General features: G+C 34.0%; 3 protein-coding genes across 4 annotated transcripts; 1 reads left to right on the top strand and 2 right to left on the bottom strand.

The window, feature by feature from the left end:
- Window positions 1–476: 476 nt before the first annotated feature.
- On the bottom strand, window positions 477–1,880 carry LOC114196179 (myb-related protein 308-like). The gene is made up of 2 exons (XM_028086734.1): window positions 1,314–1,880; window positions 477–1,215 (listed from the first exon to the last, which is right to left on the bottom strand). The coding sequence occupies exons 1-2, from the start codon at window positions 1,574–1,576 to the stop codon at window positions 693–695; spliced, it is 786 nt and encodes a 261-aa protein (XP_027942535.1). The 5' UTR covers window positions 1,577–1,880; the 3' UTR covers window positions 477–692.
- A 3,082-nt stretch (window positions 1,881–4,962) lies between these two features.
- LOC114164376 (synaptotagmin-2-like) lies at window positions 4,963–9,706 on the bottom strand. Of its 2 annotated transcripts, XM_028049024.1 has the most exons (12): window positions 9,418–9,706; window positions 9,179–9,277; window positions 9,041–9,091; window positions 8,826–8,949; window positions 8,509–8,627; window positions 8,330–8,431; window positions 6,887–6,961; window positions 6,417–6,493; window positions 6,074–6,320; window positions 5,647–5,997; window positions 5,432–5,560; window positions 4,963–5,293 (listed from the first exon to the last, which is right to left on the bottom strand). In XM_028049024.1, the coding sequence occupies exons 1-12, from the start codon at window positions 9,526–9,528 to the stop codon at window positions 5,156–5,158; spliced, it is 1,623 nt and encodes a 540-aa protein (XP_027904825.1). In that variant the 5' UTR covers window positions 9,529–9,706; the 3' UTR covers window positions 4,963–5,155. The 2 variants fall into 2 exon arrangements, with proteins under 2 accessions (XP_027904825.1, XP_027904826.1); XM_028049025.1 differs by lacking the exon at window positions 9,041–9,091.
- Window positions 9,707–11,739: 2,033 nt separating this feature from the next.
- Window positions 11,740–21,849, top strand: LOC114163760 (E3 ubiquitin-protein ligase UPL3-like). Its single transcript, XM_028048063.1, has 18 exons — window positions 11,740–12,933; window positions 13,207–13,317; window positions 13,438–13,554; window positions 13,708–13,878; window positions 13,957–14,118; window positions 14,294–14,542; window positions 14,663–14,784; window positions 14,864–16,292; window positions 16,574–16,669; window positions 17,689–19,260; window positions 19,364–19,588; window positions 19,672–19,776; window positions 20,471–20,551; window positions 20,645–20,713; window positions 20,809–20,937; window positions 21,053–21,175; window positions 21,279–21,510; window positions 21,627–21,849. The coding sequence occupies exons 1-17, from the start codon at window positions 12,103–12,105 to the stop codon at window positions 21,342–21,344; spliced, it is 5,658 nt and encodes a 1,885-aa protein (XP_027903864.1). The 5' UTR covers window positions 11,740–12,102; the 3' UTR covers window positions 21,345–21,510; window positions 21,627–21,849.
- Window positions 21,850–23,617: the final 1,768 nt, after the last annotated feature.

The raw sequence follows: 23,617 nt of genomic DNA on the forward strand, positions 1-23,617 counted from the left end.
TTAAGAAATAAAAATACACAGAAAAATACTAAGTACGTCTGTGATCTTCTTTAATTAATGAGCGTAAGATATTAGTTAACCGAACAAGGCCTGTTTTTTTTTTTTATCAAATATATATTTATTATCAAGTCATGCAAAAAACATTAATCTAAATTAAAAAAAAAAATTGTGTACCGTTAATTATGAAATACATGTAACGAAACAGTTATAAATCTTGTAATGTGGTACAAGATTAAGTTAGATTAAGATGAGTAGAAAGTTTAGCATCCGCGACAAAACAGAGAATATCGTGAATCTAAACTAATGGAATTGACGTGAATCTGAATCCAAATCCCTGTGCAAGACGAAGAAGGTCTACGTGTCTTAAACAGTTGGTAAAGTTGGGAAAGAGAACCGAATCCCAGGAATCAAATTACTACTTCATTTTTTACTAACAGTAACACTTTTTTGGTGGCGGAGAAAGGGTGAATCTATTACGTATTAGGTTTTATTTTATCCACGTTTGCGAGATAAGAAAATACGCGGAAAGGGGAAGAAGAAGGACACGAAGACAGGGGAACAGGAACATGGTGTTGAACTGTACTGGGTGGAACTGTATCATTTGCATCCATGGATCCAAAACTAATTAATTAATTAATTATACAAATTAGAGAAGAAAGAAAGAGCGAGAGATTCGGAATCTGAATGTAATTTCATTTCATTTGCAGGGTTCTGTAGTCCAAAGGGCTGGTTTTCAAGCCCAAGAAATCGAAGCCAGTGGCAGAAGAAGCGTTGGCATTAGCAGTGATGGCATTGAGGGCACAGCTACAGTCTTTGCTGTTTTGCAAACCCAAACTGCAGGCAAAGCAAAGGCTTCTCCCAATACTCTTCGATTCCTCTTCATCGCCATCGCCACCCTCCTCCCGCTCGTGATGGGGGGGACTGATGCTTAGCTCAAGGTTCAAGTCAGGGCAGCGTTCCGATGTGGGACTTTTGGAATCCTTAACCTCCACGAACAACACGTTGTTGTCCTTTTCCTCTTGTTTAGGAGCAAAACATATGGTGGCTGCGCCGGCTGATTCCTGGGCTTGATTGTGACGGGGAGAGTCGTTGAGAGACCTGTGAGTTGCAGGGTCAATCCCTCTGCTCAAAAGCTTCCTTCTTATGTGAGTGTTCCAGTAATTCTTTATCTCATTGTCCGTTCTCCCCGGCAATCTCCCAGCTATCAGAGACCACCTATATATATATATAATTTGGAACAATCTCATCAATAAACAAACAAATGGGTGTTTATCATTACGATTTACGATTACTACTATGTATAAATATCTTACTTGTTCCCGAGGAGACTATGGAGTTTGATGATGAGCTCGTCTTCTTCTTCCGTGAAATTGCCGCGTTTGAGGTCAGGGCGGAGGTAGTTGATCCAGCGGAGGCGGCAGCTCTTGCCGCAGCGGAGAAGGCCGGCGGCTTTGGGGAGAGAGCGCCAGCAACCTTCGCCGTGAGCTCTGATGTAAGCTATGAGGCGATCGTCTTCTTCTTTGGTCCATGCACCTTTGTTTGTGTGTGCTTTCTCACAACAAGGAGACCTTCCCATGCTGCTTCTTCTTCCACTCTGAGATGAAGGATTATTGAATGATTGTTGTTTTAATGGGTGGGTTTGGAATCACTCTCTCTGGCTCTGGTGTGGTGGAACAATAAGGGTGGCCGGCCCTGGGAGGTGATTTTTATAGGCTTTTGACTGAAAAGAAAAAGTGATTACTGATATTGGTGCTTCTAGATGTGAGTTGGTGAGATAGGTTAGAGGAGAGTGGCTGGTACCTTTCCCTCTCTTTGAATTCATTTCATGAGATCATATTATTATAAACATTGGCTATGGGTTTAAAGTATGGGCAAGGCAAGACAAGAAGATGTGAACTTTCCCCCTTTTTGCATAAACTAATATCAATTCTTTTTCAATAATGTCCTCCTAACATGTGATGCTGTTGCTATTACCGTAAGGACTATGCTACTTCCGCATTTAATCACTTTAAATTATATGCATCATTTGCAAGATTTTTTTTTTTATAAAATATTTATAACATAATTTATTTTCGTATTTTCCACTGTTAACTAACCACCCAAATAATTAGTATACCGTTTAATAAAATAGATATCGTATCCATATAGTCAATCTCGTTGAATCAAAAACAGAGTTAATAATATTAATAACATAAATGTTTAATATTGGCATGAGTGGTGGAAGTGAGATATTGGATATTGTGAAAAAGGAAAAAAAAAAAAAGAAAAGAAAAAGATTTAGTGATTTAAGTAAGTTGGTTGTTGTGAGGTTCCTGGAAAGAAATGTATCCGTAGTTTGGGTATTCATGTGTGAAAGCATAGAGATGGTAATGGTAGTTGCTGTTGTTTATTATATTGGTTTGGTGCATTATGATGCATGAGAGAGATAGAGAGAGAGAGAGAGAGAGTGAGTATGTGTGACAGGGACGGGTTTCTAGAAGAGTTGGAAGTTGGGTTGAAGGGAAGGGTGATGGTGATGATGATAATTGATTGATCAAAGAGAAGAAAAGAGAAAGATAAAATGATAGAATGTATGGTAGTGGTTTGCTTCACCTTCCACTTTCCCCTTTTTTTTTTCTTTGCCCCCAAACTTCTGCTCCAAGTTTCGCTATTGCCAACCAAATCCCAAATTTTATCTTTTCTCTTTCAATCCATCATGCATGGATATTTTATTTTTCAATCACTCACATTTAATTTTCGGTTGTGTCTTCTTCTTTGGTGAATATGATTGGAGGTAGATGGTGAAGAGTTAGTAGCATAGGTAAAAGTTGGTTTCAAGTAGGGAGAAGAGAAGATTGGGAAATTATTTATTATCTCACACTCCTTCCAATTCTACTCCCACTCTACTCTCGGTTACACGTTCAACAACAACACCAACAAAATAATGAAGCTGCACACACTTTACAAAAACCAACTACTTTTTTTCAATACACTCTTTCCTTATAACAACAACACATTCATTTGTATAGGGGACACTGCTTGGTTGGTCTGCACCAAACTCAAAAATATAAAAGAGGAAGATCAAACCGAATCAATAAATTGATTTTGGTTGATTCGTACATATGGATCAATCAAATAAATACACTCTGGTCTGAATCTTAGGTTTCTTCATTTAATAGCTTTTCAGATACAAAAATAATTTCTTTCTCAGAAAAAAACATTCATCTCTCAGCTTCCCCATCTTGGTCCTTTTTCATTCTTATTTTTTGGCTATTTTTTACGTTCTGGTCTAAATCTTTGTCTTTCTCTTACAATTCTGATTTCTTTTCGTCTCAAACGCTACCCTAGTAAGGTAGCCAACCTTTAATTTATTGATGAGGACAGAGCTTTGAAAATTTTTAATTCCTTACGATCTTTCATATTTAGGTTGTCTTCCTCACACATTCCGTTTGGTCCTAGAAAACTTCCCTGTTGGTTTCCTAGATTGCAGTGCAATTGTTTAATTACAATACTTTTGAATTTACATGACCAAACTAAGAAAGCAAGTGGTGGGCTATGGCTGATAAAAAGCTCATTTGACCTTAACTTCTAAGTAGACAACCCTCCTAATGGGTGGGTTTCAAAACGCTTTCACTTTTTGCACCCGTGATTATTAATCGCACCCCTTAAACTTTATAATGAAATCTTACTATCTTTGATGACTTTCGCATTACTTATTCCGAAATCTTTCAGAACAATAAATCTTGAAAATTCTGAAGCATGCATGATTTTGAAATTTTAGTCTTTCTATATGGGTGCCATCAGCAATCGTAGAGTGGAGAAAGAAAAAGCCTTTTTTTTATAAAGTTAAACCAAACAAATAATTAATCTTGAGCGGTTAGAATTTTTTGTCCAATTTTTTTTATTAGGTTAAGTTGTAAACAACACCCATACTTGCAATAATTTAAACAAGTTGAATTGTGGGGGAAAACGTGTGGTGAACCTCCCTAGTTGTCCTTAATAAACGAATACCTCAATGAGGAGAGTGGGAATCTCTTATATTATTTTAAAAATAGCCATTACTTCCGAGTTTAGTATAAGAATTAAGAAAACCAGACAACGGATTTGTGCTTTGTAGGTATGTTGAGGGGGAATAAAATAAAGAGAAGGAAGCTTTACTTTACAGAAATGCGACACGTGATGGAACCCAAATACTTTATATTAACCATATACAAATTACGAGTTTGAATTCTCTATTGAATTTTATCTGTTAATTTTTAGTGTGTCTATAAAATATATTGATTGTCGTTAATTTTAAAATTTTAAAATATATTAAAATTATCTTTAAAACATCAAAACAGTTTATTTTTAATGCTCAACAAAAGAAGACAGCACAATAAACTGAGTAGAAAAACTGGATTCAAAAATGACTTTTTGTTGCGTCATCTAGTTTTACAATGAAGTGATGTTGATTAGGAAGAAGAAGAAATGGTGTGCAAGGAATTGCAGAAAATGATTGTTTGAGGGTATAGTAGTAGTGAGAGCCAGCAGAGCAAAAAAAGAGTGTGTGATGTGCTTAGGTACTTGTGGGAGGGTGTCCTAAGAATCCTTACCAACCTCTTTGGTTGTCCTTCCAATGTGGGTCTCCCCAAACCCCAACCTTTTCCGATATGTCTCCTTCACAGACACGTATAGGACTATAGGGTGGATAAAAAGTTAATACCTATCATTCGTCATTCCACAAATATGTTCCTCACATACGACAACTATTTTTATGGAGTTTGGTAACATTATTGTCATTCACACACACCAACTACAGATACAGATCTATCTTTGCCTCTCTCACTTTCCCTTCTTCTCCTTTCTATCTTCTTTTCCATTTCTTTCCTTTTCAAAACTAACACCTTCTTACTTTTTTACCACTATTTTCTTTCTACACAACAATCAAAAAATGTTTCATAAAATGTATAGAATCAACAAACCAAATCATTGTGTCGTGCATTTTATGTCGTTAAGTTAATCATGTATGTGATTTTGCTTTCAAGTCATCTTTTTACAAGCATGTATACTACATGATTAACAAATAAATTAGTGTAACTTAATCATATCCCAATAATTGTTATTTTCACCCTTAATCCCCTATTTGCATGCAAAACTCTCAGAAGAAGAAAAAAGAGGAAACTGATAAAGAATTTTGTTATTTAGCTGGTGAAGCTCTCCACTGTAGTTCTATTTGGATACGACCATTCTTGGAGTCTATAAGATGGTGCCTTTCGTTGATTCTATTATTCGTAACAACGTCCGCAAGCCTAATGTCAGCATAACCCAAAGATTCCTAACATCGTAAAAAAAAAAATCACAATGAATGTAAAGATAATAACTAATGATTAATTAACACTTATTTAAGATACCAAAACTCTATTACTCTTGGAACAAGGGTTAACAGAAAATCTAAATTTAAAAATTCATGTACCTTCTGACGTAGAAGACTGCGTGACGAGGTGCTAACAACTTCCACATGTAATTTATCATTAGTGGGAGGGTCTTCCACCAAAAATTGGAACTCTTCTTCCCACCTTGGATCTCTATTCTTTTTTATTATCTATAAATTGCAATGATAAACATGCATTTATCAATATCATATCACACAAAAACTAAGTTGATCGTAACATGTATTAATACATATACCTTCGTTCTTCTCTCTTCTCCTCTGAAAATAAGGCGTACGTGTGGATTGGTATGGTACTTTCCCTCAACATCTTGAGCTTCATGGATTATAACTACAAGTAAACCTCCACCTGGAGGAGTCCCTTGTGGAGGACTCTTTGTTGGGTGTGGCTCCTTAAAACTTTTCGCCAATTCTTCGTCCCTAAATGGTTTATATGTCAATTCTATAACAATTTGTCCTCGAGATTTCTCGTTCTGAGCATCCTTTGGATTCATGTTTTTCAAAAGTTCAAGAGTGAAAACTTTAGGTTCATCAACCTTAAGGTCTTTCAAATGAATCATATTCATACCCATCTTGTCATGCTTCCCAACCTAAGTGTGCAAAAACAAATATTCAAATCACATATTATATATAAAGAGAGAGAGAATAAAAGTTGTAGAAATGGACCTGTTCCCAGTCAAAAACTTGAAACTCTAAAGCTTGAGTCTCAGGATCTTTAACAACCAAACTAAATTCTTCGTTCCATTCAGGATTCAAGTTCTTATGCTTTACAGTAGTTTTTTTCGATGTCAAATTGTCCTCGGTAAGTGTTAACTGCACATAAGGGTCAGATGCACCAAGAAGATCTTTCTTCTTTAACTTCATTGCTCTTATAACCTTTGTATTTAAAATTCCAACAGGCCTCTTCTGTGCTCTAAATTTCCGTCACAGTTCATTAATATCAAAGACCAAAAAAGTTTCATGAACACGTAAGATAAAAAAAAAAATTGCAGATAATGCATAAACATACTTCGATGGATCTATAACTGGAATATCTAATGTTTTCGGCCATAGATACATATTTGCAACTTGATCTTTGATAATCTCCTGAAAACAATGGTGTTATAAAATTGTTTGAAAATCACACATCTTTCATTAACTCGTAATAACTAAACATAAACAGGTAAAAAAAATACACACATAACCTAATTTTCATTTTCAAACAACTTTAATCTTCTATAAGAAGATCATTAATATTTTTTTTTTTCTACGATGAATGAATACATTTTTCTTTTCTATTCATCTCATCGATTTTTAATATGTTTACTCTCATTTATTTTACTATTTTTATGTAACATTGTTACTTATAATATCTCAAAATATTATACTCACAACACAAGTCATCATTGTTTCATTTTTACAAAATATATAATCAACTTTAACTCAATTACAAAATCTGGAAAAAGAATGAAATGACAATAGGAAATATTAGTTGCGTACCTGAACGAACTTGTAAAGTACAGGAATAGACATAAGATCAGCCCCTACAAGCTTCAGCCCAAAGTCAACATATGGCTACATGAAAAAAATGCCAAAGTAAAAGTGTAAATGTAATAATTTAAGTGTTGTAATAAAAACAAATCATTTTTGCAAAGAATAATCATAGGTGTTAATCATGGACATAAACTATCTTAACTCTCAAAGTAAAAAAAAGTTTGTCTTATTACAATATTACATAGTTTGTCTCCAATTATTTAGGCCTTTTCTTCCTGCACCCATAATTATTAATTGCACTCCAATACTACAAACAAAAAGACTAAAATATCCTTTCTCTATGCACCACTCTCTGTTACTGCCGCCATTATCTTTGCTGCACTCTTTGAAGGAAGATGAAGGCGAGAAAGAGATAAGTGGGTTGGTTTAGAAGCTTCTGTACATAAAATATTTTTTCAAATGTAGTGTATGTGTTTCGAAAAGCACGTTTTAGAATGATATTCTTGAAACTTAATATATAACAAATCTCGTGTTCTGGAAAATTTATTTCAGATTTTTTTTTTTTCATTCTGGAAAGTATCTCATGTTAAGGAAATCTTATTCTAGGAAGTTCACTCAAAATGCATTTCATATGTTCCGAAAAATTTGTTTTAGATATTTGTTCTGAAAATCTTGATCCAAAAATTTTGGAAATTTTTCATGATGGAGGTCGCTTTTTTAAATTAAGAATTATGGGGTGTAGTTAGAAATTATAAGGTTCAAGAAGAAAAAGTCCATTATTTATATCATCCGCTAATCCGCTAAGGGCAATTGCTTCCTCACCTCATGAAATTTCTTCTCCCACCCATCAAAATGCTTTCGGTCAAAAGAAGGGAATGTTTCACTTCAAAAACAAAAATTTAAAATTGTTTATTATGTTTCGAAAAATAAATTTCAGAAATGATGGGTGCATGAAGAAAAATTAAGGGGTGCATGAAGTAATTGCCTCCGCTGAGATATGGTGGGAGAATCATATACCCAATAAAAAGTCCAATCACCCTACTCCTTTAGTGCTCAAACAAAAATAAAAGGGAAAATAAATGTCATTTTATAAGATTCCATTGCTGAAAAAAAAAGAAAACCTAATTTTGGAAAAGCATTTTCAGTTACAAAACGTTTAATGTCTTAACGACTTTTATGGATAATTTTGATGTACGAAGTGCAATTTATGTCACTAAGCGGTATGAAAACAAGTTACCAACTATGGCATCTCTCATAAATAACATTCATTGACTAAACTTCGATCTTAAAGTTTTCAAAAGTGACGACAATACAAAATATGTATAATAAATTTTTCTTCAAAATTTAACCACTTCCAACAATAAAATATTGCATTGTATTTGTACATTATTTTTACATGTATTAAAGTGATTAGTGGGTATGGAAAGCAATCGAGAAATAAATTCAAACCTTTTCCATGAGAGACACAAAAATGTTGGCAAAGCATGGAAAACTTGGAACCAAAGGTTTCAAAGTAATACGCGGTATAGCAAAAACATGCAGATCCATCACCTGCAGAAATTTAAAATTCCCAGAATGAAGAAACATTCTATCTCAGTTTATTTACTTCAACACAATGAAATGTTCACCTGCACAGTTGCTTTCAACCCAAATTTCTTAACTGCAACAATGATATTAGGATTTGCTGCCCACTTTACAGAAAGCTCCATGATTAACTCTTTCTCTTCAGTCTCGTAAACTTTCATCCCTGTTCAGAGTAAATCATGCATTTGAAAACAAACGTGACAAAATTCATAAACAGTATATCATACAAGTTCTTTACAAATAAATCAATTGCATAAAATGAAGTAATTTATAAAGGTGGTTCAGAATCAGGAAAACTAGTGAAAATTAACATCAGTAATTTCTTCGTTATCTTGCAGAAACTAAATGGTTTTTATCTAACCTTGAAAAGTTGGCGGCAAAGATCCTAGTGTTAGTTCTTCGAACTCAACAGCATCAATTTTATATTGTGGTATCTGCTCTTCAATTATAGGCTTTGCAATTGTCTCTGCTGTCTTACATATAGCCTGAAAAACCAAATGCTCAAATAATCAAAAAACGAAATTAATTAGATTTTAACTGTTAAAGTTCAAGAAATGTGCTTCAAAAAATGAACACCTTATTTAGATATGGCCACATATATTCAATAAGTTTGTTAAGCCAATCAACCTGAAGAAAAAAAAAACCAATGAATGGTTGTGTAATTGCACAGAAAGACTCGTAACAAAGAGGTAAAAAACGCAATCAATTGCTTACCCGATCGAAGTCTGGATTCTTTATCCAAAGTGGTATTTCAGGAATCATTCGATCTACAGTTTCTGAATCTTCCTCGGTCAATGGTTTAATTTTAGGATCCTATCCAAGGCCACAGTGCATAAGTGCAAAACTTAAACAATTGTAGGAAAAAAGAAGGCCAAGATTATACAGATTCATAATATTATGAATGTGTATAAAAGAAAGGAGTTGAAACCCATTTAGAGGAATGTAATTCTTACCTTCACATCACTGGGTTGAACATAAATAAAGAGATAATAACCGATGGCAAGACCCATGGAAATCCCAAATCCAAAGCCAAAAAAACCAAATATGGTGCCGAAGAAACCCATCTCGATCGATTCTCAAAATTGTTTTGATCACAATCTCTGTTCTTCTTTTTGTTCTTCTTTTCTCTCTCTCCTTTGCCCTATGTTAAAAGTAAATCACCTCACAAATACGCCTCTACCAATGTCTTTCAGCTCTCATCGGATCACCATTCCTACGTTCAAACAAAGACGTGAAAAACGAACTTTGTCTTACCCTAAAAAAGAACACTATTTTTACTAAATAAATAAAATCAAATTATAGTTACAAATACTGATAAGGATTTAACGCAATTAAATACATTATTTTTATTAGTTACTGTGCCATTTATTTATTTATTCATTCCTGCTAACATATATCTAAAAAAATGGATAATGCCATATTTGAAAAAAAAAAATCTCTTATTATTTTAATTGCCTCGTCTGTCACCTAAGTTAAAAAATCACGTGTAATTTTAAAAAAAATCCTTAAATTATTATGTTATACTATCATGTCTTAATTTCTACACTAGAATATCATGTAATAGATCGGGACATTTAGATATTCACTTTCTTTTATTTTTATTCTATTTTTAAAATTTACTCTCTATAATTTTTTTTTTTGAAATTAAATTATATATGATGTCAACTTTAACATTAAATGAATTCCGACATAAATAATTATTAATAAAATATCGTAAAAAACTTAAAAGTGTTAACAACGGTAATAAATCATTTATTTGATACACACCAAAATTTATCATTCACGTATGTTCAAAACAAACAACGAAAAATAATTTAAACGAATGACAAAATTCAATATGAAGAAAATATAATTTTTTTTCATAAAAAAAAATACAATCTTTCTATCACAAAAGAATTTAGAAAATATTAAATATATATATATATATATATATATTTATTTTTTATTTTTTTCAAAAACTAAAAGGAGTACTTTTTAAATTTTAATCGAAAAACTTGTTTATTTCTTGTAGAGACCCTCTAAATTTTAATGTATTTTTTTATGTATAAAAAATTATTGTAAGAATAAAAGACAAAAAATAATTTTTCTTCAGAAAATATATTATATAAATTTATATTATTAGATTTAATGAAATTAACTATTATATATTCTAAAATAAATATAATAGAATCAAGTGTCATTAATAACTTAATTATTTATAGATTAATAAATAAAGTTAATTATTTTAAAATTTTAACAGAAAAGTAAAATAATTCAGGATCATTAATTATATTTTAATCAATACTATAGTTAACATTCATAAAACTAATAAAATAGTGTAAAAATATTTTAAAGAACAAAAGAAACCTATGATTTCGCTGACATAATTATGATTTTTTTAATTAACGTGATTAATAAACAAGCCGTGTGTTTAATTACTACATTACAATCTTTAAATTTGCAATTTTTTTTTTAATTTAGACAAAGGGATGTACATTTTGAGACAAAATTAAAAATCACAACAGATATAATTTTTTTTTGTCAAATATGTGATTCGACATAATAGTACACTTATAAAACAATAACAATTTTCATGAATAAGTAGTGAATAATAATTAAATGATTAGATATAGAATTTGAACTTATAATGTTTTTTATACCAATGACTCATTTAAAGAAATCCTTGATAGTTGATTAATAACTTTAAAATATACAATAAATATTGAAATTAAAATCAAAGAACAAATGAATTTGACTTTGTTGAAACAGAGAGTTCGATCTAAGTTGTAACAAGGATAATTAGTTCAAAAATTTAACAATATCACATTGTTAACACTAGTATAATTAAAGTTTATTAATTATAAATTAAAAAAAAGATGAAGTACATAAAAAATTGAAGTAATGAAATTAATATTTCAAATTTAAATAACTATACATTCGTATTAATTATTTTTTAATTTATACATTTATATAAAAAAATATTATGTATTTTTATTGCATAAAAAATATGATATTAAAAATTAACACGGTTAACAATTTTAAAAAAATTAAAACATATTTAATTAATTTTGGATATGATTATACTCAATAAATATAATTATGAAATATGAAATATGTAAATTCAAATTTTACTTTTAAATGAACATAAAAATGTAATTTTGATGAATGGGTACGTGGAATAATTGTTTGTCTGAACTTGGAATGAAGTAAGAAGAAGCCAAGCGAGTTGTGACTCACTGTTTCAGAGTGATGGCTCTCTGCCCTTGCCCGAAGAAAGTTACGTATAAAAGGGGTATTTCTGTTCTGTGCTGTGTCCGGTTTGTTCCTTTTTTATTCCCTTCCCTGCTTCATACATGTCCTTACTTAGGGTTTTCATCCAACAATTTCCTTTCTGTGTTGTATACTAAACGCAATACATTGCACGAACTCCAGATTCTCAATAACCATTACCCAATTCGCTACACTCATTGTTCAATTTCTCAATCAGGTCATAATAATTTAAGGCGGTTTCGTATTCGTACGACCACCGATTCGGGACTTTTCTTGGATTTAGGGTTTTCGCCGATTTAATATATTCTTTATCCGATAGAGCACAGATGCAAGGGATTAATCGATCGGTGAGAGGTCAGATTGACTGAAAGGGTGAGTCTGGGTTTTGTATGGAAACTCGGAGTCGGAAGCGGGCGGAGGCTTCCTCAGCTGCCCCTTCATCCTCGTCCACCTCTCGTTCCGCCAAGCGCTCTCGTCTTTCTTCTTCCTCTTCTTCGATCCCGAACACCCCAACTGTTAATACACGTTCTCGTTCGGCCAGGACTAACACAACCGCCACTAATTCCGTTTCTCTCATGGACCCCACCAACGAATCCTCCGGGTCAAGACGTGATCGCCGTGGCAAGAATTTGGAAAGGGACAATTCGGACAAAGGGAAGGAGAAGGAACAGGATGTTGGGATTAGGGATGTAGAAAGAGAGCGAGCGTTGGCGTTGAACATGGAGGGTGAAGGTGTTGGGGACGACGATGATAATTACAGTGACAGTGGTGTGCATCGGAATTTGACGTCTGCTAGTAGTGCCCTTCAAGGGCTTCTTCGGAAACTTGGTGCTGGTTTGGATGATCTTCTTCCTGCCACGGCTATGAGTGGTTCTGCGTCCTCTTCTCATCAGAGTGGTAGACTCAAGAAAATTCTGGCTGGATTGCGTGCTGACGGAGAAGAAGGTCGTCAGCTCGAGGCATTGTCGCAGCTTTGTGACATGCTTTCCATTGGCACTGAAGAATCCCTTAGTACATTTTCCGTTGACTCGTTTGTTCCTGTGTTAGTGGGGTTGCTAAATCATGAGAGCAACCCCGATGTTATGCTACTTGCGGCCAGGGCGCTTACCCATTTATGCGACGTTCTTCCCTCATCCTGTGCTGCTGTTGTGCATTACGGGGCAGTGTCTATATTCTGTGCGAGGCTGCTTACGATAGAGTATATGGACTTGGCTGAGCAGGTTATTTCTCATTCAATCTCTTTTCTGCCGTTGGTTTATGTATCGGGAATCTAGAACAATGTTGTCATTTCTTTACGTTGAATTCTTTTTAGAAATGTCTTATCTTGTATATGAGATTCCTAAACCTCAAGTTGGTTTCTTTTTGTCTAAGGCTATACATTTGTTTAAGTTTGCTTGAAAATGGGCTGCTGTCTTCAACGAGGTTCTTTTTGTTTGATACATTTGTGGCTGTCTACATTGAATTCTAATGGATGCGATTATTGATGTTAACAGTCTCTTCAAGCGCTGAAGAAGATTTCTCAGGAGCACCCAACTGCCTGTCTTCGAGCTGGAGCTCTGATGGCTGTACTTTCTTACTTGGACTTCTTCTCAACGGGAGTTCAGGTAACTCATCAATGAAATCCTTACATAGAAGCATGCTTAAAATTTTCAAAGTGTGGTGATTCATTTTGCATTTACTACGCTTAATCAGCAACCCTATATTGACATGATCATATTTTTCAGCGGGTAGCATTGTCTACTGCTGCAAATATGTGCAAAAAGCTTCCTCCTGATGCAGCTGACTTTGTAATGGAAGCTGTTCCTCTTTTGACAAACCTTCTTCAGTACCATGACTCCAAGGTAAAGCTATGTTTTAGTTGTTATACTTGTCATAAAACTGAAACAGTACTCCTTAGTTTTAAGAAAATGTTGTTGGAGTAAATAATGATGCTATAGACAGTGTTGCCAATTCTCTAATTGTGGCTTCACAATTTTCAATTATAATATTTCTAGGTTCTGGAACATGCCTCTGTTTGTCTGACTCGAATAGCTGAAGCATTTGCCTCATCTCCAGACAAATTAGATGAATTGTGCAATCATGGACTGGTAACACAAGCCGCCTCTCTCATTTCTACTAGCAGTTCTGGAGGTGGTCAGGCTTCTCTCAGCACTCCAACATATACTGTAAGTGTAATATTTGTCGCTAAATCTGATATTTTCACCTTTGGCAAGCTGTTCCTTTGACATCATTGATGCATGCAGGGTCTGATCCGCCTTCTTTCCACATGTGCCAGTGGATCCCCTCTTGGAGCCAAAACATTGCTTCTCCTTGGAATTAGTGGCATTCTGAAAGATATGCTATCCGGTTCTGGTGTTTCTTCTATCACCTCTGTTTCACCAGCATTAAGTAGGCCGGCAGATCAGGTATGATGTACCTTGGATTTCTTTTTCTCTTTTTATATATAATTTTATTTTATCTCCCTATGGTTCATTTTCAGAGACTGTGATATTGATCTCATCATTTAAATCCCTTAAAACTTCAGTTCTCTTTTAATTTAATTAAAAATAAATTTATTCCATTCTCTTTTCTAATATATAGATATTTGAGATTGTGAATCTGGCAAATGAACTTCTGCCTCCATTGCCACATGGAACCATTTCTCTTCCTGTCAGCTCCAACTTGTTTGTGAAAGGGTATTTTGTGAAAAAATGTCCTTCTGGCAGTTCCAGACAAGAAGACACCATCAATGGAAATGTTCATGAGATATCAGCTCGTGAGAAGTTATTAAATGATCAGCCCGAGTTACTTCAGCAATTTGGGATGGATCTCCTCCCAGTTTTAATGCAGGTTAAATGTTTAAATTGATTTCATTGTTAAGCTATATTTATTATTTATAATTTTTTTCTCGGACTTCTTTGCTCCTCCATCCCGCAACTTACTAATATTTTTGCCCTGCTTTTGAATTAGATATATGGTGCCAGTGTCAATGGTCCTGTTCGCCACAAATGTCTTTCTGTCATTGGAAAATTGATGTATTTCAGCACGGCTGAGATGATCCAGTCTTTATTGAGTATAACAAATATATCAAGGTATCTAGAACTTCAATTGGATTGCTGTTGCTCTATGTTCTCTGTAGAAAACTTATGTTTTGTCAATTTGGTGATATAGTTTCTTAGCTGGTGTGTTAGCATGGAAAGATCCGCATGTTTTGGTACCTGCCTTGCAGATTGCAGAAATTCTTATGGAAAAGCTTCCTGGAACTTTCTCTAAGATGTTTGTCAGAGAAGGTGTGGTCCATGCAGTTGACCAACTTATTTTGGCTGGAAATTCAACCAATATATCTATTCAAACATCTGCTGAGAAGGATAGTGATTCTGTATCTGGAACTCATTCTCAGCCCAGACACTATCGCCTGCGTAGTGGTAACTCAAACCCTGATGCAAACTATTTGGATGATTTGATGAGGAGTTCAGTTCCAGTAAATGTTGGTTTGCCAACGAGTTCTGTTGAAACTCCAACCACTGGTTCCAGTATTCGGGAGTCTATTAGCTCAGTTGCTAGAGGTTTTAAAGACAAGTACTTTCCTTCTGATCCTGGGTCTACTGAAGTGGGTGTTAGTGATGATCTCTTGCATTTGAAAAATCTCTGCTCAAAGTTGAACACTTGTGTTGATGATCAAAAAACTAAGGCAAAGGGAAAAGTTAAAGCTTCTGAATTTGGTCTCGACGAAAATTCTACTAACACAGAAGAATATTTAATTGGGGTGATATCTGACTTGTTAAAGGAACTTGGCAAAGGTGATGGTGTATCTACTTTTGAATTTATTGGTAGTGGTGTTGTTGAAGCCTTGTTGAGTTATTTATCTTGTGGGTATTTTGCAAAAGATCGAATGTCAGAAACCAGTCTCCCCAAACTTCGTCAACAGGCACTTGCAAGGTTCAAGTCATTTGTTGCTATTGCACTACCTTTGAGCATTGATAATGGGGCTCTTGCTCCTATGACTGTCTTGGTTCAGAAGCTTCAAAATGCATTGTCTTCCTTGGAACGCTTCCCTGTGATGCTGAGTAATTCTTCTCGTTCATCTAGTGGGAGTGCACGTCTCTCCTCTGGACTAAGTGCATTATCTCAGCCCATAAAGCTGCGTCTCTGTCGAGCACAGGGTGAAAAGTCACTTAAGGATTATTCTTCCAATGTGGTACTGATTGATCCATTAGCAAGTTTAGCCGCCATCGAGGAATTTCTGTGGACTCGTGTCCAGCGCAGTGAATCTGGTCAAAAATCTACTGTACCTGGTGACAATACTGAATCTGGAACAGCTCCTACAGGGGCAGGTGTTTCATCTCCTTCCTCTTATACTCCCTCCACTACCCGTCGACATTCAGCTATGTACAGATCTTCTTTTAGTATGGAAGATACACCTACAAAAAAAACATCTCAAGATAAAAGCACGAGTTCATCTAAGAGCAAGGGTAAAGCTGTATTAAAGGCTGCACAGGAGGAAGCACGAGGACCCCAGACACGAAATGCTGTTCGCAGAAGAGCAGCTCTAGATAAAAATGCTCAAATGAAACCTGTAAATGGCGAATCAACTTCTGAGGTATGCTGCCAAATTTTGGAAAAGAGTTTTATTAATAGAATAATTTTATTTTCAAAACATGTTTGTTTATAACATTTAATTATGGGATATTATTTATACTTATGCTTATTGTTCTTTCTTCGTTTAGATAAAAACCATTTTTGAGCCTCTTTCATCTAAAGGATAGTTGATATATTTGCTTTATGTGGTCTCCTGTAGAATATTACTTGAGTGGTGTCTTTTATTGTTTAAGGCCTTTCTGTTGTTTGACATTATTTTCTCTCTCTACCTTTATGGGATAGGATGAAGAATTGGATATATCTCCTGTTGAAATAGATGAGGCTTTGGTGATTGAAGATGATGATATTTCTGATGATGAGGATGAAGACCATGAAGATGTATGTTTATACTTCTGCTAAGAATTCGCCTTTTTGTTGTTTTTGGTTATGCTTGTATTCATATGTCATTAATTATGTAAATGTTTAGTTCTGTGTACGCCTTTCTTTTTTCTTTAGTTCAATTTGTTCTTTAGTACGTTAAATTTCTTCATGTATTTGTATTTTGCCATTGTATCTACTTTTATTGCTATTCTCCTATCTTCTATTTTTAAAGATTTCAGCAAACAAAAATGCCACTATTATAGTTATAGAGTCTATCAGAGAGATCATGACCATTAGTTGTTGTTACCAGTGTTGTCAAGAGTATGATCTAGACTGTAAGATTGCAAGATTCCATGATCTTGCTGCCACTTTCCTTTCCGTATCACTGAACTGGTGAAATTGGTCAACATTCTGCCAGTGCGATTAAAAAATCTATCAATTTTTGTTATGTTTGGAGTATTTTCTTTTGTTGACTTCTTGTGTTATATTTGAACTTTTGCAAACCTTTTTGTATGTGTGTTATGTGACATGCCACCTGTATATTTTTATATTTTCTATTTTCTATTCATACAACAACTCATTTTTTTTTATATGATCTCGTAATGTACATTTTATGAACTTGCAACCGTTCTCTGATCTTTTAGGTAGGATATCATTCTTGATGACATTGGTTGTTTGCGAGATTGGAAACTACCTTTAGCTTATTGCATCCATTATCATGATTGACTTCAAGACATGTTATATTTGTTTACTTGATTGGATACTAGCATTAATTGTTGGGTAGATTGGAAGACTTTGATTTGGTTTTAGGTGTTCTGTTCTATATATTGAAATTTATGAGACCAAATTGCTATTATTGTTTCTTATATATTTTAATAACCCCTGTTGATAATTAATTGTTGATTCTTAGATTGGATCTATCATTTGATTCCACAGCATTCATCCTAGCCATTGAATCTATCAATCAGATATGATATTATTTCACTAACCATCAATCAGAAATGCGTCATTTACTTGTTTTATTCAACTTTGTACAGGTGTTGAGGGATGATTCTCTTCCTGTCTGCTTGCCCGACAAAGTACATGATGTGAAATTGGGTGACTCAGTTGAGGAGAGTACTGTTGCTCCAGCAACAAGCGATGGCCAGACTAACGCAGCCTCAGGTTCTAGCAGCAAAGCTGTGACAGCCAGGGGTTCCGACTCTGCTGATTTTAGGAGTGGGTATTCATCTAGCTCAAGGGGTGCAATGTCATTTGCTGCTGCTGCTATGGCTGGACTTGGATATGCTAATAATAGAGGTTTCAGGGGTGGCAGAGATAGGCATGGGCGCCTGTTGTTTGGTACTTCTAATGATCCTCCAAAATTAATTTTTACTGCTGCTGGGAAGCAGCTTAATAGGAATTTGACTATATACCAGGCAATTCAAAAGCAGCTTGTCCTAGATGAAGATGATGATGAGAGATTTGCTGGCAGTGACTATGTATCCAGTGATGGAAGCAGTCTGTGGGGTGATATTTACACCATCACTTATCAAAGAGCAGAAAACCAGACAGATAAGGCATCTACCGGAGGATCAAGTTCAAATACTTCAAAACCTGCCAAATCTGGTTCTGCCTCAAATTCCGGCCCAGAAGCTAAGTTGCATCAGACTTCTGTTTTAGACAGTATATTGTATGGAGAATTGCCGTGTGATCTAGAGAAATCTAATCCCACCTACAATATTTTGGCACTCCTGCGTGTGTTGGAGTGTTTGAACCAGCTTGCACCTCGTTTAAGGGCTCAAGTGGTTTCTGATAGCTTTGCTGAGGGAAAAATATCTAATTTTGATCAGCTAGTTGTTACAACTGATACTAGGGTTGTTCCGGAGGAATTCATTAGTGGTAAGCTTACTCCAAAATTGGCTAGGCAAATACAAGATGCCCTAGCACTATGCAGTGGTAGTCTTCCCTTATGGTGTTATCAGTTGACTAAAGCATGCCCTTTCTTGTTTCCATTTGAGACTCGACGACAGTACTTCTATTCTACTGCATTTGGGTTATCTCGAGCATTGTATCGACTTCAGCAGCAGCAAGGTGCTGATGGTCATGGATCGACAACCGAGAGAGAGATTAGAGTTGGGAGATTACAGCGCCAAAAAGTTCGTGTCTCTCGAAACCGTGTCTTGGATTCTGCTGCAAAAGTTATGGAGATGTATTCTAGCCAAAAAGCGGTACTTGAAGTAGAATATTTTGGTGAAGTTGGCACTGGCCTTGGCCCAACCCTGGAGTTTTATACAATTCTAAGTCATGATTTACAAAAGGTTAGACTGCAAATGTGGAGATTCCATTCTTCAAATAAACATGAAATGGAAGTTGACGGGGATGAAAAGAGAGAGCATAGTGTAGGCTCTAGGCCTGATTTGGCTAGAGATAAAGAACTTGTTCAAGCTCCTATGGGTTTGTTTCCTCGACCCTGGCCTACAAATTCTGATGCATCAGAGGGTAGCCCATTTGCAAAAGCCATCGAGTATTTTCGGCTGCTGGGTCGAGTTATGGCGAAAGCTCTTCAAGATGGACGATTATTGGATCTGCCATTGTCAGTGGCATTCTATAAGCTTGTTCTTGGTCAAGTATGTTATTGTATAATGTTGATGTTTCAACCATCTTGATGTTTATAGTTTATCTGAATGTAAACTTATTGTAGTGTTTGCACTGATCTTCATTTTGCTCTAGGATCTTGATTTGCATGACATTCTGTTCATTGATGCTGAGCTTGGGAAGACTTTGCAAGAGTTAAATGCCCTTGTTCGTCGGAAACATTATGTAGAATCTGTTGGTGGTAGCTATACTGATACACTTTTTAACTTACATTTTCATGGTGCTCCAGTTGAAGATCTTTGCTTAGATTTTACACTTCCTGGTTTTCCTGAGTACACCTTGAAACCTGGAGATGAAACTGTATGTAGTTAATCTCTGAGCTATTTGTTGGATCTTGGTTCTCATGGTATAAAACATTCCTTAACTTGCTCCCAAATTATTAGGTCGATATCAACAATTTGGAGGAGTACATATCCTTGGTGGTTGATGCAACAGTCAAGACTGGAATCATGCGGCAAATAGAAGCATTTAGAGCAGGGTTTAATCAGGTTTCTTGTTTGTTTTAATTAGTTAATTTAAAAAGTTTGCACATTGTTGGTGTGGAGCATGTTATTTTTCAAAAAGGTGTTCCCCCTCCCCTTCCCAATGAAATGGGAAATATCTTCTAGTAATATTGTCATTCTTGTTTATGTATCTTCCTCAACTTGTCTACCACTGCATCCCTGAGGATTTTGTTTTTTACTGTGTGAAATGCCGTTGTATGATTTATGAAGCTAACATCGCGTAGTGGAATAAAACTATTGTAATTGTTGTAGGTTCAAATGACTGTCTGATACATGAAATTAATTTGATGACATTACATGAAATTCTTAAGTTGTGTTCTGTAGTAGACTAAGTTATTTTGTGTTCTATTGATGTCTTAAACGATGCAGTGCTTGCCTTGATCTCATGCTTGAATAGTCCACTTGGGAGATTATTATATATATGCACTTGTCCTTTTACTTATTTGCTCCCAATCACCAACCATACTTTACCTGCACAAAATAAAATCGTAATGTTTGGTTATTGGATGTTAAAATTCCGATATTCTAATTGTTTGTGAAATAGGTGGGTAGTTCTGGTTTTGGTAGTCTCTCTTGTAGAGTAGAGGAAGAAAATATTGCTGGGGGAACTAGTATTTTTTGCTTGTTTGATTTAGTTTAAAACTGACCACAACTTGCATGCTTGTGCTGTTTAATGCAGGTTTTTGACATCTCATCTTTACAAATTTTTACTCCTCAAGAACTAGACTACTTGCTTTGTGGACGGAGGGAGTTGTGGGAGGTATTTTGCCCAATTTTATTACTGTTTGGTGGTTAAAATAATAAGAACAAAGCATTGAAATCATAGTATTTTTTGGTAAAACTGTTACTGCAGGCTGAGACACTTGCTGATCATATAAAATTTGACCATGGGTACAATGCAAAGAGCCCTCCTATTGTTAATGTATGTTTCTCCTCTAATTATAAGTAATATATGGTATTATGGAAGATTAGAACTAGTTTTATTTTCATGCTTGGCCTGTTGGATGCTATTTTCAGTTACTTGAAATAATGGGGGAATTCACCACGGAGCAGCAGCGCGCCTTCTGTCAATTTGTTACTGGTGCGCCTAGGCTGCCACCAGGTGGGCTGGCAGTTCTAAATCCAAAACTAACGATTGTGAGGAAGGTACTTGGGATACATTTGTTACTGTCGTTTTTTTTTTTGTATATTAATTTTGTTTTTTCTTTATGCATGTTAACATTTGTTGTTGCATTCATGACCTTTCTTTTGTCTCGTGCAGCTTTCGTCAACTGCAGTTAATACTTCATCAAACGGGAATGGACCTTCAGAATCCGCGGACGATGACTTGCCTAGTGTGATGACATGCGCTAATTACCTGAAACTTCCTCCTTACTCTACAAAGGTACTGCACATTTTATAAACCTGCCAAAACCAAGCAATTATTTCCAATAATACAGTACTTTTTCATCTTTTGTTGTTGATCAATGATGTCCAATTTTCAACAGGAAGTTATGTACAAGAAGCTACTCTATGCAATCAATGAAGGCCAGGGATCCTTTGATTTATCATGAGTTCTGGAACTAACCAACCTTATTACCCTGTATGTTGATATAGATGGGTCAGGCTTTAATTGACTCTATTATTGAGTTTCAGTTAAGTCTTGGTTGGGATTCAGGTTCCTCCTCGCATCTCTAATAATAGTCTCGTTTTCCGTGCTCAGGTTGTGGTGTAGCTCAGGTGAGTTTCCCTTTTCTGTCTGTTCTATAATAATAATGATGGTATTTTCTCTGCTGCTTACTGCCCGATTCTTCCTTATTTTTCAGAAACTAATAAGAACCTTTTTTAAATTGCAGTCTAATCGGGTACCCACATTTTCAAAGTGTAGGATCATTTACGGAGCTCTTATTTATTTTCACCTGTTAGAACTTGTAAATAAAATAGCAATCATGAAATTTTGATTCTTTTTTTATTTATTTTTTCGCTATTCTGTATGTAAGTCCAATTATTCACAATTAGCATGTACCAAGAAAGGGTAAAGGGAAGAGAAATAATTTAAAATAGTATGCTTTATTATTACTTAGTTCTGCCATTTGGTGTTTTGTTAAACAAATGTCTTAGCAAAAGTAGTTAATAAGTTAATTATTTGTTTAGTTTTTGATTAGCAAAAACTAAATGAGATAATTATTAGTTGACAACTTTCTAATTGTCTGATAAAATAAAATTAACCGATAAGCTACATGTTAAAATGACATAAAAGCGATAATAAAGTTACTATAAAATAGTCTTTTTAAATAAAAATATATTATCTAATTATTATTCTAGGTTTTTTTAACATAATTAAATTTTTATGGGATAAATTTAGGTTTCTATTTTAAAGGTTTATGTAATCTATATTTGAACAAGATATTTTGTTCAACAAATCCAGTCATATTTATTAAAATTTATTTTTCAATTTAAGTTACTTTTTATATAAGTTTTCTGTTGTAATTTTTATTATATTTATTTTTCATGTATTACTTTAATTTGTAATATTAAAGTTTTTATATTTTAATAAATGCTAAAGTAATGTTGTAATTAATTATTTTTATAACACTAAAAGTATGTAATAAGATGTAAAAAATAATTGTAGACAAAAAATAAAAGTTAATTAAAAGCTTTTTAAATATTTTACTTTAAATACTTTTTAATTGAAATCTAGTGAAATAAGTAGTAGTAGATTATTAATAACGAACACTAAGGAATTGAAGCACTTTATTAGAGTTTTTTTTTTCTCGACAAAATATGTTTATAATTAGCTCTTAAATTTAAGCTGCTAAAAATTTGTTCTGTTTTTTATTTTTGAATGTTAATTTTGATAACGTGGGATTAGTATTTACGTGTGTGTGTGTGTATATATATATATTGTATATAAACATGTTCAATACATTATATACCAGTATATCCATCAAATCGTTTTAAATTTAACAGAACTTCATATTACCTTTTTTTTTTTACATTTAAGAATAAAATGACTTCATTTTAATGCAAATCACGCTTTAGTCTTGTTTTTCATAATGTGATAATGTGTTATTTTATGTGTATGTAACACTGATAATGTATGAACTAATTAACTGTAAACGGTTTGTAATTTGTAGGTGTCATCATGTGTTCTTCACTGATTTAGTATTCGTAGAAATGTTAATATTATTTTTCTAAGTTCAGCTTGTTTCATTAGGTATTAAAAACAACAATGCATCGAAATCAAATGTTAAAGTATTCATTAAAAAGTCACAAGTATTCTTGTGGAAGCCAATTAGTCTTAAACCGGGTGGATTCATTATGTATAACACTTTTTATTCATGATGTTGATCATAAACCACTAGTACATTGGTTTTAGATTTAACTTACGCTAAAAACTGAATTGAATTATATTATATTATATATATATATATATATAATTTTTTTCTTTTTTTAGTAAAAATATTGCATGAAATTTAAATTGCACTGTCATGAAAACACGGTAGAATTATTTACAAAGTGAAAACTTTTATGTTTTATAAGAAGGAAAATGATTTTTTAACTGCTAAATTTTGACAACTTTCTCTTACAATCTTAGGTGGTATCTTCTAAGTAATTTTCTATTCTTTTCATTTTTTCATTGTCAATATTCAAAAATTACTTAGAAGATGTCACCTCATGTTGTAAGAAAAAGTTGTCAAAATTTAGTAGTCAAAATATTATTATCTAATTTATCTTTTTATTATAAAAGACAAGAGGCGTTTCAAATTTAAGTTTGATAAACAATATTGCAGTTATAGTTAGTGATTTAAAATTAATTTTACATAATTTTTAAAAATTCAACGTT

This window comes from Vigna unguiculata, chromosome 9 (genome assembly GCF_004118075.2).
Source record: "Vigna unguiculata cultivar IT97K-499-35 chromosome 9, ASM411807v1, whole genome shotgun sequence".
NCBI classification, from domain to species: domain Eukaryota; kingdom Viridiplantae; phylum Streptophyta; class Magnoliopsida; order Fabales; family Fabaceae; genus Vigna; species Vigna unguiculata.

Bases quoted from the DNA above. Each gene is read 5' to 3' on its own strand.
- LOC114196179 (XM_028086734.1), bottom strand. From the start codon at position 1,576: ATGGGAAGGTCTCCTTGTTGTGAGAAAGCACACACAAACAAAGGTGCA. The intron at 1,216-1,313 runs GTAAGATATTTA...ATATATATATAG, and splicing joins CATAGTCTCCTCGGGAACAA to GTGGTCTCTGATAGCTGGGA.
- LOC114164376 (XM_028049024.1), bottom strand. From the start codon at position 9,528: ATGGGTTTCTTCGGCACCATATTTGGTTTTTTTGGCTTTGGATTTGGG. The intron at 8,628-8,825 runs GTTAGATAAAAA...TACTCTGAACAG, and splicing joins TTTGCCGCCAACTTTTCAAG to GGATGAAAGTTTACGAGACT. The intron at 8,432-8,508 runs GTGAACATTTCA...AAATTTCTGCAG, and splicing joins GGTTGAAAGCAACTGTGCAG to GTGATGGATCTGCATGTTTT.
- LOC114163760 (XM_028048063.1), top strand. From the start codon at position 12,103: ATGGAAACTCGGAGTCGGAAGCGGGCGGAGGCTTCCTCAGCTGCCCCT. The intron at 19,589-19,671 runs GTATGTAGTTAA...CCAAATTATTAG, and splicing joins TGAAACCTGGAGATGAAACT to GTCGATATCAACAATTTGGA. The intron at 20,552-20,644 runs GTATTTTGCCCA...CTGTTACTGCAG, and splicing joins GACGGAGGGAGTTGTGGGAG to GCTGAGACACTTGCTGATCA.